The sequence below is a fragment of the Pinus tabuliformis genome, chromosome 1_2 (genome assembly GCF_031772625.1).
Source record: "Pinus tabuliformis cultivar Carrire ecotype Pingquan chromosome 1_2, CPIR1, whole genome shotgun sequence".
NCBI classification, from domain to species: Eukaryota; Viridiplantae; Streptophyta; class Pinopsida; order Pinales; family Pinaceae; genus Pinus; species Pinus tabuliformis.
In genome coordinates, this window is record NC_142298.1 from 88,334,449 (window position 1) to 88,350,924 (window position 16,476).

General features: G+C 38.9%; 2 protein-coding genes across 2 annotated transcripts in view; both read left to right on the plus strand.

The window, feature by feature from the left end:
* The window catches only part of ARC5 (P-loop containing nucleoside triphosphate hydrolases superfamily protein), a 363,658-nt gene that overhangs the window by 254,222 nt on the left and 92,960 nt on the right, over window positions 1-16,476 (plus strand). The window lies entirely within an intron of this gene.
* Window positions 13,014-15,261, plus strand: LOC149204573 (uncharacterized). The gene is made up of 3 exons (XM_089393314.1): window positions 13,014-14,064; window positions 14,172-14,313; window positions 14,442-15,261. The coding sequence occupies exons 1-3, from the start codon at window positions 13,032-13,034 to the stop codon at window positions 14,893-14,895; spliced, it is 1,629 nt and encodes a 542-aa protein (XP_089249440.1). The 5' UTR covers window positions 13,014-13,031; the 3' UTR covers window positions 14,896-15,261.

The window sequence follows — 16,476 nt, forward strand, 5'->3', positions numbered from 1 at the left end:
GAAACTTGATAACTTTCCTTGTGATTGCATTCCTTCTCTTGCTTGAGCTTGTCCTATGAAATTTTATAGGCATCAAGCAGTATCAAATTGATACTGATGTATGTTTGTAATAGCTAGAATATAGATGATTGTTGTACATACTAGTAACTACAATGGAATCATGGATGCCATATCTATCTTGATTTATGCAAAAATATGCATGTTTTCATGTCTTCTACAATTAATTTGGTATTTGGGATGTTTGTTTTGAGTATAAATGCAAAAAAATATAAAAAAATATATATATATAGCAGACGCTTCCACGGACGCTTCGCTTCCTAGATTTTTGAAAAATGACACTTCCGCGCTTCCTCTTCGCGCTTCCGCTTCGCTCCCGCTTCGTGCAACATTGCTTCAAACACAACTTTAGGAGCTATACTATGACAAAAAGACTTAACTCCATATGCCATTTATTATATTAGTAAAAAACTGACTCCTGCAGAGTTAAATTATACTGTCCCAGAGGATTTTTTGGTTGTTGTTCATGCCATCAATAAATTTAGACATTATATTACTGGCTATGAAACTTTTGTACATACTGATCATTCTGCAATTAGATACTTAATGAATAAATCAATCACTAATGGCAAAATCACTAGATGGTTGTTGTTGCTGCAAGAGTTTACCATTACTATTTTGGATTGACTTGGAAAACAAAATACAGTGGCTAACTTTTTAATAAGGATTCAAAATGATAACAATGACATGCCTGTAGAAGATAATTTCCTGATGAATATCTTTTTGCAATATCTACTAAATCTCCATGGTTTGCAGATATTGCTAACTATTTAGCTACAAGAAAATTACCTTCATACTTGTCTCCTTGAGAAAAAAGGAAGGTAATTCAAATTAGTGCATATTATTCATGGATAAATGAAGAATTGTATAAAATAGGTCTAGATCTGATCATTCGAAGGTGTGTAAGAGAAGATGAAGTACTAGAGATATTGAAAGCTTGTCATGATGAGCCACGTGGAGGACACTTCACCGACAAAAGAGCTTCTTACAAAGTCCTTCTCTTAGGATACTATTGGCCTTCCCTTTTTAAGGATGCCAGAGAGTATGTTAAGAGATGTGATAGTTGTCAAAGGATGGGGAAACCTGTTCCTTCTGATGAGATGCCTCTAGAACCTTAGATACTTATTAAGCCTTTTGAAAAATGGGCTCTTGTTTTTGTTGGTCCAATCAATCCACCTTCGAAACAAAAAATGTACATTCTTGTTTGCACTGATTATGTTACAAAATGGGTAGAAGCTAAAGCCCTTCTTTCTACTATTGAATATGTTGTAGTTTCATTTCTTTTTTAGGATATCTTTACTCGCTTTGGTGTTCCAAGAGAAATTGTAACAAATCAAGGTACTCAATTCACATCCAAGTTGGTACAGAAGATAATGGAGGAATACAAAATCAAACATCGAAAGTCTACTCCATATCATCCTCAAGCAAATGGATAGGTGGAGTCCACCAATAAAGTCATTGAAGCAATTCTCACCAAAATTGTGCATCTGCATAGAAGAGATTGGGCAGAAAAGCTTCCAGAAGCTTTATGGGCATATTGTACCACATGGAGAAATACTACAAGACATACTCCTTATGAGCTTGTCTATGGAAAACAAGTCCTATTTCCTATTGAGTTTCAAGTCAAAACTTTCAAGACAACAATCAAATTGGGTCTTGATCTTTCAGAAGCACAAAAACAAAGAATGGAGCAACTAAATGAACTTGATGAGATAAGACAAGATGCAATCCAAAGAACCAATCTAGTTCAACAACAGAGATCCAGATGGCATGACAAATATATCAAAGAGAAAATTTCAGCCAGGAGATTGGGCATTACTATTTGATTCAAAGTTCAAAGATTTCCAAGGGAAATTTCAAACTCATTGGCTTGGGCCTTACGAGATTGAAACAATCTTTGACAATGGTGCAGTTAGGATTAGAACTATTGATGAAGAAAGGATCACTTTTCTTGTGAATGGTCATTGACTGAGAATCTATCATAAGCCATTGACCAAGGAAGAATTTATCAAATATTTGCATGATAACACTGATTTAAAGTTGGTGAAGAAGGATTTTCCTTCTTCTCCAACCTGATTTCCAAAAGTCTTTTTTTTTGTGAAAAAAATAAAAAAATAAAAATAAAAATTGTTGTATAAACTTGAAAACCAACAACGATTGGCATGTTTATATAGAAAATATAAGGCAAAAATCAATTTTTGACACCTTAAATTTTCTTCACATCTGTTCTAAACCCATTTTCTTTATGTCCCACTCTTTTCTTTTTCAAAAATAAAATAGCTATAGAATTATTGAGTTTCTGTAGCTCTAACAGATTTTTGTAGCCAATTTGACAGAAATTTCTGATGGAATAATTGAAAGAATGATTGACTCCCTCCACTGCAAAGCACCTAAAGACAATACAAAGGACAACAACCAAAGGTTAGAAAGCAATAATTCAAAGGTATGCAATTCTTTAATTTGGTAATAGGGATCAAAAATATTAATTATATGAATTATATAGACATCGTACTACAAAATTCAAAATCATTATTAGTAATAGTTGATAGTATCGTGTCAAATCGGATCTAATCCGCCATTCACTCCTCATCATTATACCTATGCTCCAACCCACATCCTGATTTTATTGATTTGATCGTCCAAATCATGCTAATTCATGCTATCAAACAGTTAGATTATGTCACACTTCTTCATACCCTTATCACTTACACTCCCATCATTCACACTCTCGTCCTCATTACTCTGAAACCCTCTGGAACCCTCATAGCCTATTAAACAAACAATCTTGAGACAAAGCTTCTCAGCCATGGGAGTTATAGTCAGAATAGATCCAGCGGGAAGAAAATTTTTAGAAGGATATCCACAGACAAGAGAATTGTTGCAGAAAGTGCAGTGGCTAGAGTTTGTGGAGAAATTTGACAGTTTCCACAAAGAAGTAACCAAATCCTTTGCCAGAGCCTTTGATGGGGTGGAAGTCAAGATAGTGGACACAAAATTTACAGTGACAAAATCCTTTTGCTGCCGAAGCTACTGGATTGCCTCGAATTGGAGAAAAATGGTTTAAAAATAAAGGTATTGAGAGAGAAGACTGGAAGGTTTTTCTGAAGAACCCTAGCATGGACACCACCATTTTCAAGAAGGGAATTCCGAGCACAACATTGAAAAGTAAGTGGAGAAATTTACTTCTGATAATTCAAAAATTTGTTACTTGCGAAGGGAGGTTTGGATGCATGTTTTTCTATGATATCCGACTGCTGATGAATTTTATTGAGGATAATGAAATAAGTCTTCCATATTTTTTACTTAATAGTCTAAGAAAGACGTCAGGGAATGTTCAAAGGAAAATTCAGTTTATAGAGAACACCATGTATCACCATGGTCTTATTAAAATCCTTGTTGAATTTCATCTTAAAAATATGGGTGATAATTGGGAAAGATTTTTAGTGAGGAACCATTTTAAGGAAGATAACCAAGAACAACCGAGCAGCGACAAGGCCAAGAGAGGGAGAAAAAGAAAAACTGAAGAACCAGTGGAACAAGAATAGCCAAGCAGTGGCAAGGTCAAGAGAGGGAGAAAAAGAAAAACTGAAGGACCACTAGAACAAGGAAAACAACAAAGGAGCAGTCAGAGGATGACATTCCTCTTGCAAAAATTTTAGAGAATATGAACAAGAAAGATGTTAGAACAAAGAAAGCCAGCCAAAAGACAAGAAGTACACCCAAAACATAGAAGCCTAAGATAGAAAGAAAGCAAAAATTCAAATGCCTCTTGTGACAAGCTTAAGAAGAAGTACCGGACTCAATCTAGCAACAAAAGAACGACCTTCAAAAAGTATGGAGCACATGGACTTTAGAAGCAAAGGAAGATTCAAGGGTTTCTCCGCCAACTTTCATCACACCTCCTCAGAGTCCAGGCTGAAGAACACCTGAAATTGATCCTGTACGACAAGATATTTATGATTATATTGAGTCCCTGGAGAAAAGAGATGCGGCAAAAACATCAGCTTCAAATCAAGAAGAAGTCCAGTTTAGTAAACCACAAGAAGCTCCAGTAATAAATATTTTTAAAACAAGAAATTTTCGAGCTGGAGACACTTAACAGGTACATTCAGAAGGAGAAACAAACCCTAAAGGCGCAAAGTGAAATCCAAATAGCTAAGAGTGGCAATCTCCTTTTACACCTAAGCCCGTGGTATAAGAAAAATAAGAAGCTAAAGCAGAGAACCCGAGATTTACAAAGACAAGTCATCAACCTGAAGTATGAGATCCTCATGAAAAAGCCAAGGATGGCAGTGGTTGGAAAGAAAGGGAAAAAGATGAAGTTGGATGTACTTGCAAAGGTCTCAAAAGAAATGCAGTAATTAAACAAGAGACATCAATTTTGTGTTTTGCATGAGGACATGCAAAGACCTCAACATGGGGGAATGTAGAGTCTCATGACTGTTTTGTTTTTGACACCATTTCCATCCATTTTTCCTCTTTTTATCATTGCTATCAACTCAAATAAACAGTAAAACTATAGATTTTGACATGGTAAGGTACTCAGATGTCTTATTTTTCATATTTATTAATGTGCCTTATTATTAAGTTAAAAGATTGTAATAGCTACGGAATTAACACGATTTTGCAACTGTTTCATGATTCCGCAACTATCTCCATGGTTTGCTAGATTCCAGTATGCCAGCCAAGCAAAGAAGCACATGGGCAGATGGGGATTGATCTCCTCATGGATCTCCTCCTATTCACCCGAGCCAAATCATCAAGGAAATCACCCAGTGGTGCAGTCAAAGAAGCAGGTCAATACGTGGATGAACAAAGCAGCCAGAGTTCAAATAGACCACAACTCTCCGATTTGCTTTCCAAATAGCAAATCGTCGAGAAACACTATTTCTCTGTTATTTAAGATTAGAATTCAGATCAAGATTGTTTTAAGTTTTTAAGGCATAAAAGTTTCAATCTGTTGAGCACGAATTCTATATATATATATATAACTCTAAAAACAGAAAGCGAGGACGCATATATGTAATCTTTAATTAACAGTTTGAAGTTTCATAACTCCGTTCTTTTTAATTGAAGAAGTATTCTTGTCAATCCCATGAGCAATTAGCTGTTGAATTAAAGTCTTAAAACTTGCTGTTTTGTGGAGGGTCCCTACAAACTATCGAGGTTCTTTCTTTTATTTCTAGTTCAGTTCATTTTGCTTTTGTTATTTCCAAAATTGCATTATCGCAACTTCAATTTCTTTGTAATTATTTATTTACAGTGTTTTGTTTGCTGTCTGTCAATTTCAAGTCATTTGTATGCTTTCTAAAATAGGACTATGTACATAACCCTGTTCTTTCCATAGCAATTACGTTTGATCAGATCGCATTCTTTCTGTTTTCGATTTATTATTTCAAATAGAATTGTTAATTGCAGCGTGTGTAGATCTTAACATGGATTGCTTTATAAATTTATTCTTGAATAGAAGAGATTCTTTTTAGAGCAGAAATAATTGTCTTTCTAGAACATAAGTAGTTTAGTTATAGATTCCAGAATAACTTTCCTTTTAATTCTTTTCAAAAACACAATTTATCTTTAAGAAGTATTCACACAATTTACAAAGCAGTTTTTCTTTTCCATAACCTTGCATAGTAATTCTTTTGAAACTAACAATAGTAAGTTAAATAGGATCATGCTGGCTTGTCTTACTTTCCTTTTCAAGAGTTGATTGTAGGAATTTCATTGTAAATTTTCAGTTTTCATTAGGAACATAGGAATAAAGGAAATCCTTAAAACAAACACAATCATCCTTTTAATAAACTCAAAAAGGCTTCTAGCATATATAGTGCACTTGCACTTCACAAGTTTACCAACTCTGATTGATAATTTATGTAAGCAATTTAAAAACATTGAATTGACTAAACACTGACCCTCGAAAGCCTTTGCGCTGCTGCTGAATCTACTCTGTGCAAACTGCACTGCTCCCAACTCTAGCTCTGCGCTGCTCAGTCTCTGGCGCTCCTAGCCACTGCAACTGTCACTCCGGCACTCCTCTGCACCAATTGACACTAGTTCATCATGCTACTTCTGATATGGGCTCCCATATCAAGGTATTGATCCGAGAGGTGGACATCTCAAGGATCTTGTCCATCTGTAGTTCTTTCGAACTATAGTTCTATATCACCCCACCTCTGGGTGATCATGGCAAACTCCTCCTCTTCGATCTGTGCGGATGCAGCCTTCAGATCATGCTTCTTGTCCTTGTCCTTCTTCTTAAGAGGACAATGTGTAACGTAATGACCAAGTTCCCCACATTGGAAGCACTTGATCTTTGAAATATCTTTCCTCTTCTTCCGCTACTCCTGCTGTCCCGTAGATGTGAGGGCTGCATTCTCATCCTCCTCCTTGGGCTTCGACCCACTGTTGCTGCTGCTATTGTCAAGTTTGCACTTGGCTAAGTCTCTCGTCATCTCTTCTTTCTGAAGAGTGACCCACGTTCCTTCCCAGTCTGGTAATTTCTCCCTGCCCAGGATGCTCTGGACAAATACTTGCCACTCTTCTGAAATTGAATTCAGGGCCAATCTCACCATCTCGGTACGCTGAGGTGTTGACCCCATAGCTGCAACTCGTCACGAGTCTCCTGAACCTTTACAAGGAACGGATCAATGCGATCCCTCTTCTGCATTTGCGTGGATCTCCTCTTCTGCTTCAAGTACATCTTTCGCTTCTCAAAAGATCCCTGATATAACGTGGACAAGGCATCCCACATCTCCTTGGCAGTCCCTTTGCCTGAGATGTGATAAACTACATGATCCTTCACTCCGTCGAGGATCATTCGCTTGGCCTTTGCCATCTCTCCCTTGTATTCTTTGAGCAGATTTAGATCCGCGAGTTTAGTTACCACACTGTCGATGTAGATCTTGAGAAAATGTTCATCCAGAAGGCATGACATCCTTGCCTTCCAGATCACGTAGTTGGATGCACCATCCAACCAATCTTGATTTCTTAATCCACTGGCTACCATCTTTGCCAATTGAAGAAAGCCAAATGACCTCCTGTCTCCTTTGCGCTGCTGCTGGGCTAGCCTACGCACTGCTTACTAGAGTCGGTAGATTTGTTGCCCCTTGTTGGTGCTTAGCAATTGAGAATTCGAATTCCCAGGCTAGGAATTCTCTGAGGAAGAAATTCCCTCAAGTGTGTCTCTCTCTCTCCCGCTGACGCTATGTTGCTAGCAATTGCTGCAAAATATCTATGTCCTAGTTGAAGATCCGCTCTGTAAGGAAAAAATATGTTGCCCCCTTTTGCCTCTAGAAAGCTTCAATCTAGAGATCGAATTTCTCTGTCGACTCACTCAGAGAAATCGATTCCTCCTCAAAACTTCGTCCTCCTTGTGAAAATTCTATTACTACAGCAACTGATTTATTTTACCTACTTATTTTCCAATAAGTTATTTGCGAAATCCCTTCAATAAATATTAAAATAAATTCTACTGTAGATATCACACCATTATACAAAAACAAATACATGCAAAATAATCAAACACATCGACATAGTTGTTTTTGGACAATTGTCCCCGGAAAAACCCAATGCAGGAGAACCGGTGTAGTAGAGGAGGATTTTATTAATCAACTTTTCTTGAGTACAATTGTGCCAAATTGGATCACCCAACAGAGGAAATCTTCCGGTGTTTCTCCTAGGCTCAGCGTTAGTCCAACTAGCCTCTGCGTAGCTCCCAGACCCTCTGCGTCAGCACTCTGCCTCACTGCGTCAGCACTTGGCCTCTCTGTGTCACCCACGCAGGCCCTCCAGTCACTGCGCAGTCTAGCTGCCTTTGCGTCTTTCTGAGTGGCTCTGTGTTTGCCTCTCTAATCTCTGCGTTGGTCCTCCAGCACTGTCCCTGCCTCTCTGTTATGTACTTGCTACCTCTTGTTGCAGTCCAGTCTTCTAGTTCGAATTTCTCAGCAAGCCCCTCTCCAGAAATCGAATTGACTGGTCTCCCTTAGTGTATCTCCAACTGACCCTCAAGCCTCCTCTTATACTTTTTTCTGTTGAGTCTTTGTTAAAATTGGCAACTACGGCCAAACTCCATGTGGGTCATCTTATTTATGGCAGCTGATATTTTTATTGGATCCCTCTCATTGAGAGGTGTAGGATTGATCTAAAGATCACTCGATTCCGATAAGTATTTATGAAGATATGAATTTATTTATGTTATAAATCAAATTGTCAAGTCGGCCAGCTAATTATGTAGGCTCAGAAGCCCAAACGCATGTCTATTCAAGCTCTACGTTTTTAGTATAAATAGAAGAGGACTTGAAGACTTTTGCAACACACCTTTTGTGATCTCTCTCCACTTGTTTGGGTTTTGTGGACAGAGAAATCTAGAGGAGAATACGCTGTTCTAGAGGCTGATCTAGCCATACCCTAGCTGCAGTCAAAGAAGGCATAGCGGCAGTCTGATTGGAGCCCAATTGCCCTAGCCACAGGTCAATCAACAACCCTAATCTACGCAGTTAAGCAGGCTTCCTAAATACAGTCAATGGAGGCCCTAATACGCTATTCCAAGCAGCCCTAAACGCAGTCAATGGAGGCCTTAATACATTGTTCCAATAACCCTAAAATGGAGGCCCTAATTCGCTGTTCCAAGTAGCCCTAAACGCAGTCAATGGAGGCCCTAATACGCTGTCCCAACAACCCTAAAATGGAGGCCCTAATACGTTGTACCAACGGCCCTAGGAGATAACCTTAACGTAGTTATCAAAAAGGGCCTAGCTCAGTCATGAAGGAGGAAAAACCTAATGCACATATACACTGTTTATGAATGCTCCAAAAGGAAGCAGTCCTCATGTGGGGATATGCTGCAGTCAAGGATGGGAATCCTAACAGCAGCAATATTAAAGTTTGCTGTTCTCAAGCATGGTTATGTATGTTTGGTAGCAGTTGTCTCTATATTAGAGGACTGAGGAAGAAGCTGTCTAGAAGGAGTGTGCAACTATAGCCTAGCTGCTCTGCTAGGTTGCAAGCCATAGCAAGCAGTAAAGACTGGTATATACAGTATGTAAAGTGCAGCATAAGTATTACGATAGCATGATGATGATAGGTACAACAGCATAATGTGAGTAGTGCAGCGACAAGAATGTATTGCAGCAACATGATGATGATTTATAGTATGAATTTGGGTTCAACATAGTGCAACATGAAGGATGCAGCATAATGATGATGAAGACCAACATGATGGAGACAACATAATGATGAATGAGACAACATGATGAATGATGCAACATGATGAGCATGATGATGGGAGCAACTCTGTGACTAGGTGCAGCACAATGACGGGTGCAACATGAGTACAAGCTGCAACACTATGTTAGGTGAAGCCGTCACCTTGAAGAATCAGTTGAAGCAGAATGTCTTTAACTGATCTCATTATAAGATATGATCTATGCTCATATCTAGATAAGTCAAAGTGTTGACTTCTGTTGTAAATGTACTATCCCTCTCACTTTCTCTGTTGAACTTTGAAAAACATAAAAGAAGAATTGATCAAGGGTTTCCCCACATTGGGGTTTTTCCCTGGCTAGCACCACATCTTGTGTCCTCTTGTCTTGGCTTGTCTTCTTTGATTTATATTTATGTTCTATCTGTAGTTTACTTTAATGCTGATGTGATTGCTAACTGTGAAAATTTAAATAAATTGCTCTAGCATAGAACATACCTAAAATTAACGGTCTTCAACGGTCGAGATTACATCTCTAATCAACGGCTAACTATTTGGCTTGATCCATGTCATTCAGAACCTTCTAACCCAGTTTTATATTAATACCCATTAATATTTTTATTTTCCTAAGTTTAGACTTAGGAACCCATTAAAAATATTAATTATTTTAATATCTCCTTCACCGGGCTAAATTTCCCCAGACCATTTCTGGGTCTTGGAGATCTCATGTGCTTTAGCCTCTCCACCAATTTTCATGGCTAGAGCACATCCGATGCTACCCCAACTCAACATTCCTGCCCCAAGGATTGCACTACCTTTGGGGTTTCGAATTGCTACCTTTGCAGTAATTTCGAACTCCCTCTTCCTTTTTGCTTCTGAGCTCTTCTGCTCACGATCTGTGCTCTGATACCATGTGAAAAATCGGTTGCCCGATTCCTACTGCAACAAACTGATTATATTTCACCTGCTTGTTAAATTTTTTGAACAAGTTACTTGCAGTTTTCTACGACAAATACTGAAATACATGCACTGCAACCTACACCAAATAAAATTGTGGAAACTAAATACAACACATGATAGAAATAAACATTACACACATCTACACAATTATTTTTGGTCAAATGTCCATGGAAAAACCCAATGTGAGAAAAATTGTGCAACAACTAAGGGTTTGTATTATTAAGCAAAAGTTTCTAAATACAATCTCTGGATGCCTTGCTGGCTATCCAGTATAGAGAATATCACTGACAAAAGAATAGTAAGAAGCAGTGTTGATAATATCGTCGAAATATCGGCGATATTCGGAAATATCGCGATATTTTCCGGTTTTCAAAATCTCGCGCGATTTCCGATATTTCGGCGATATCTCGTAAAATATCGAGCGACGACTGAAAATATCGCCGGCGAGGTTAAAAACTTAAAATCAGTCCGCGCGGCCTGTATACATTGATTTTTGGGTTTTTTCACGTCATTGTTTTTCTGAGAGCTGGAGCCGGAACGTGGTCGCTGCGAAGGAGGGTTTGGTCGCTGCAAGTGCCAAGAACAGGTATGAATGCCATTAAAATTTTAAATAGACTGTGGCATGACTGCGTAGCAGTGAAGCCTCTGTCTTGGTCGCAAATAAAGCAAATATTGTAAGCATACAGCGAGGCCGAGCACTGATGTTATCACAATTGATAAACCGGGTGCCGCCATGGGACATATGTCATAAACCATTCAGAAAAACTCTTGCGGGTGCTGCCATGGGACATAAACCATTCAGAAAAACAGAGACAGATTGGCTATGCAGTGAAGTGTGAAAGGCACGAGGAAGGAACTGCGAGTCAGCAGAGAGTGAGGTATTGCTTATTGAGTGGACAACCACCACAACGGCTCTCTCTCTTTGGACTCTACCGCTCATTCCAATCACACCCAGCGAGACACAAAAAGCAGTATCATATTTAACTGAGCCTGGTGCCACCACTAATTAAATAGGAAAGCCAGAGTTGATAGAAATTTACTACCTCACCATTTTCATGGCTTTCTCTGGAGTGAGTTAAGCCAGAGTTGGATTTGGATTTGATATTAATAAAGAAATTTGAGAAACAGGCATGTTACAGTTAAACACAAATAATTTGTATTATTTATATCTAAGTTAAATTACAAAAGGCCTATAAAAATATTGAGAATATTGTCCATAAAATCTCTCTACAAAACTCCAACAACCAATTATGTAATTTTATTTATTACAAATATTATTTCTAATATAATTATCTAATTTTATTTATTAGAATTTAGAAATATTATAACTTTTCACTGACCTGGCAAACCTATGTTGACAGTAACATTTCTAAGCCATATTTCAACTTTGATGGAGCATGTCTTTTCATAGTGAATAATGTCTCTTATACGTTTGAGTCATTTGTAAATTTAAACTGTTTTGGAGACTTGTTCATATGAATTTTACCTCCAGTATAACATAATGCCAAAAGTTTTAATTTTAAAGGTAAATTAGTACTTATTGATCAATTAAGAGATTTTTATGATATCTTTCATTTAAGGTTTTGATTTCAGTTATATACTAATTCAGTTATTAAGGCCATTATCTGTTTCTAATATTTATATAAAAATAAATATTATAGCAAATTATACCACCTATAAAACCTTATAATGAACACAATTACAGGTTGCTAATGCTGCAATCGGAGAGCACAAATATTTAAAAACAAAAGTATATGACACAGCTGGCATGTCTCGATGCCATATTAAACATGTTGCCGCCTTGTGGAAGGTTTTGACTCTTGAGGACTGTTTGACTTTGTGCTGCTTCTTGAAGACCATTCATTGCCAATTATCCCAGGGCCAAGTCTGTTGTCTCTTTAAGCTAAACAAAAAAAGTTCTTTCCTTTTTTTGCTACATTATCAGAAATAAAATTTCTTTCCTCCACTGATCTAAGAGATAAGGATGTTGTTTTGTAAAATGATGTGGTTATTAACTTATTTGTAATTTCGTATTACTTATTAAGTTACTAATTCCAAATTTTTTTTGGTGCTGTAGGTTTCCTTTTGAGTTAGCCCACTACAAAATACAAATATGCCAAAAAACTTGGACCCATTTTGGGAGTATGGGATCCCTGATGGTGGGACAAATCGTGCATATCTTGCATGCAAATTGTGTGGGACCAAGATGACAGGTGGGGTTACACGACTGAAATACCATCTTGCTAGACTCACTGGACATGATGTTGGCATTTGTACAGTTTCTAGTCCGGAGCTTATACAAAAAGCTCTTGAGGCAATTGAAGAAAAGGACAGAAAGAAGGAAGAGGCAGAAAGAAACAAAGCTGAACGTGCAGGTAGATCTTTCGGGATATCTTCTCCTGATTTTGATGTTGAGGGTAGTGGCCCTACTGGCCCTAGTGGGAGGGGCTCCACAACTGGCACACCATCACATGCTAGCGCTACTGCTAGTGTGAATGCGAGGTCATCATTTTTTGTTCCACGAACAGGAGCTGGAGCACAACCTGGCATAAAATCGCTTGTTAAAAAAAAGGAGAAGCAAGAAGCAGATAGAGTCATGGGGAGGTGTATTTTTTGGAGCGACTTACCTCTCAGCATCACAAAAACCAATCCATTTTGGCAACCAATGTGTGATGCTATTGCTGTTGTGCGCCCAGGGTACAAAAGTGCCACATATGAGGAGTTGCGGGGGCCAATTCTTCAAGCAGAAAAACAGGACATCAACTCTAGATTGGCGGAGTTGAAAAAGATATGGGAAGTCACTGGATGCACAGTGATGTCTGATGGTTGGACAGATAGGAAGGGTAGGACCCTTCTAAATTTCTTGGTACATTGTCCTAAAGGTACCATGTTTATTAAATCGTTGGATGCATCAGAACATATCAAAGATGCAGCAACGATATGTGAGTTGTTAGATGGGTTCATTCGGGAGATTGGTGTGCAGAATGTGGTGCAAGTCATAACAGACAATGCAGCTAATTATGTGTCTGCCGGCAGAATGCTTATGGAGAGGCATCCCACATTGTTCTGGACTCCATGTGCAGCGCATTGTCTTGATTTGTTGCTTGAGGATATGGGGAAACTCTCCTTCATCAAGGAGGCAGTTGATATAGCCAGGAGCATCCCCAAGTTTATTTATAACCATGCTTTTGTTCTTAGCCTTATGAGGAGGTTCACTAGAAACAAGGAGTTGCGGCGTCCTGCCATCACACGTTTTGCCACAACCTTTATTACTCTTCAGTCTTTGCTTCGATGTCAGTTCGAGTTGAAGCAAATGTTTGTGTCTGATGATTGGCGTAATTGTAGATACAGCAGGAGACCTGATGGGAGAGCCATTGCAAAAATGGTGTACTCTAAGACATTTTGGCGTGGAGTACAAGAAGCATGTGCAGTTAGCGAACCTATAGTAAAGGTTCTTAGATTGGTGGATGGAGAGAAGCCTGCAATGCCTTATTTGTATGAGGGCATGGATAGGGCCAAGGAGGCCATTCGTTCCTATTATGCAGACAAGGGTTCTGCTGGCCTTGATAGGCAGATGATGTTATGGGATGTGATCGATAGTCGGTGGACAGGGATGCTTCATCGACCCATTCATGCAGCAGCACTCTTCCTCAACCCTGCATTTTCATACAAATGCAACTTTGATTTTGATGGCGAGGTGATGGAAGGGCTCCATTCCTGTATTCAGAGGATGGTACCTGATTCTGAGCTTCGTAGCAAAATCAAGCGCGAGGTACAGTGTTATCAGGATTGTGTTGGCCTATTTGGCTTTGATGATGCCATTAGGGAAAGGGCCCTCTTCATGCCACGTAAGTGACAAGTCATCACTCATTAGAAATTAGAAATTTGAATTTAATTATGTTTTAACTTTTAACTTTTAAGTTTTTGAATTTTTTATTTCATTATTTTGTTGTAGATATTTGGTGGCGAAGCTATGGTGCAAGGGCACCAAATTTGCAAAAATTGGCTATACGAATCTTGAGTCAAACATGTAGCTCTTCAGGGTGTGAGCGCAATTGGAGTGTATTTGAGAAAATACACGCCAAAAAGCGCAACAGGTATAACTTTGAACTCAAGCCTTCAGTTGAGCAATTACACTTATTGTAATTTTTAATTTTTAATTTATGACTTTCAAGTGTCAAGATTCAAGAGTCAAGACTCATTACTTTTTTTGACACTCTTACAGGTTGGAGTTCGCACGCCTCAACGATTTGGTGTATGTGCATTACAACATCCGACTTCGAGTGAGGCAAATAGAATCACCAGTGGATCCAGATGCCATTTCCTTAGACAATATTGATGTATTGTCTCCGTGGAGGGTGGAGTCTCAGGAGCCCATATTGGAGGAGTCACCTTCATGGTTAGAGCCAGTGGTAGATGATCCATTAGAGCAGGGGCAGCAAGAGGAGGACTCGGAGTCAGAGGAGCAGCAACACTTAGAGGAGGAGCAGGAGGAGGAGGACACTGTGGGAGCATCAACATCAACACCATCTGCTATAGATATAGGAGAGCATAGCTCCATGCCTAGCACTCATTATTTGACATTAGGTGCAGAGGCAGTGTCAGGGCCTTCTACTACTAGGGGCAGGCCTGGCAAACAGCCCATCATGTTTTCCCGTAAAAGGGGGAGAGGGCAGTAGATAGATAGCTGCTAGTTTTATTTGTTATGCTACATGTAACTCATGATGATGAGATACTTTTATTATTATATGTGATGTTATTTTGTATTGGTTCTCCACATTTGAGTCCTTGAATGGACAATTATCAGGGATTAGCACGATTTGGTATCGCCTTTGATATATCATTTCTATTTGACATCATATATATCAGTGTTTTCTTCATATTTATGTGCCAATGTGTTTATTTCATGTTGTTATTGCTTTATATGTTTAAAAATCTGAAAAAAATGAATATATTATGCATTTTTTATGCTTGCCGATATTTGCCGATATTTTGCCGATATTTTCGCCGATATTGCCGATAAGATATTTTCTGGACCCTCGCCGATATTTTCCCGATACCGATATTATCAACACTGGTAAGAAGTACCTCACACTATCATAGGCGATCTCGACTAATCCAACCACAGAATGGGTTGCCCCTTGCTACGTCTGCGTTGCCATTGCGTCAGCCCAACATCACAGTTTCTAGGGACAACGTCACTCCCTCTACTGATCGATTTGCCTCCTAGGAACTTCGATTTCCACCTTCAGGTCTCACACCCTGGCTTTTGACTTCAGAAATCGATTGCTCTAGCAAAATACGGACCTCCTCAAGGCTCTGTGTTGCCTTTGCGTCAGCCTCTGTTGGCCAGCTTAGTCTCTGCGCTGCCTCTCCCAGATCTCTCTCTTCCTCCTTTGCCAAGTATTCTTGGATAAGGAGAAATCTCCAACCAAAACTATCCTTGCCCCTCATTGCAAAAGATCACTTCGAATACTCTTCCCGACAACTGCTGTGTTTCTGAAATTCGATCTTCTGATCTCCCACTCGATGTCTCTTCCAAATGCCCCTCAAGCCTCCTCTTATAATTTTTCTGTTGAGAACCAATGACCCAGATTAGATCCTAATCAATGACTCAGATCATTTTGGCTTGATCCTCATCTTCTTCTAGAAGTTTCATCCAAGCTTAGATTAATACCCTTTAATTATTTTAATTCCCTAAGTTTAGACTTAGGCCTCCATTAAAAATAATTAATTATTTTAATAAAATTGATTTTAGGTGGAATTTCCCAAAACGATTTCTAGGTATTGTGGAATACATGTGTCCAAGCCTCCCTGCACATTATGAGGCTTAGAACACATCCGATGCTACTAGAAATCAACACTCCCTATTAGCAAGGAATGTGCTCTAGTAATGCAACCTGCTGAAGCATCACCCTTCTCTGTAACATCTCCCTTTGCGTTGCTGATGTCTAACATCGCTGCCCACCAACTACTACGCGAATGCTGCATTTGTATTGTTGCTGACACTGCCACTGCCAACATTGCATCTGTACTACAACTCCCTCTCTAATTCAGCATCCGTGCTGCTGCTGGCCCTACCATTGCCAACACTACATCCACACTTCATCCTTCTCCAATAGTTGCTGCTACTGCATCAACAATAGAAAAGCATCCCAAGTTACTGAACTGGTGCTTAGTATGATGCATTTGTTGCTAAAGTTCTGATTGCTGCTAGTATCTGCGCTGACCTTTTGAAGCCTCTGCGCTGTTGCTAACTT

Bases quoted from the DNA above. Each gene is read 5' to 3' on its own strand.
- LOC149204573 (XM_089393314.1), top strand. From the start codon at position 13,032: ATGTCTGATGGTTGGACAGATAGGAAGGGTAGGACCCTTCTAAATTTC. The intron at 14,065-14,171 runs GTAAGTGACAAG...ATTTTGTTGTAG, and splicing joins AAGGGCCCTCTTCATGCCAC to ATATTTGGTGGCGAAGCTAT. The intron at 14,314-14,441 runs GTATAACTTTGA...ACACTCTTACAG, and splicing joins CACGCCAAAAAGCGCAACAG to GTTGGAGTTCGCACGCCTCA.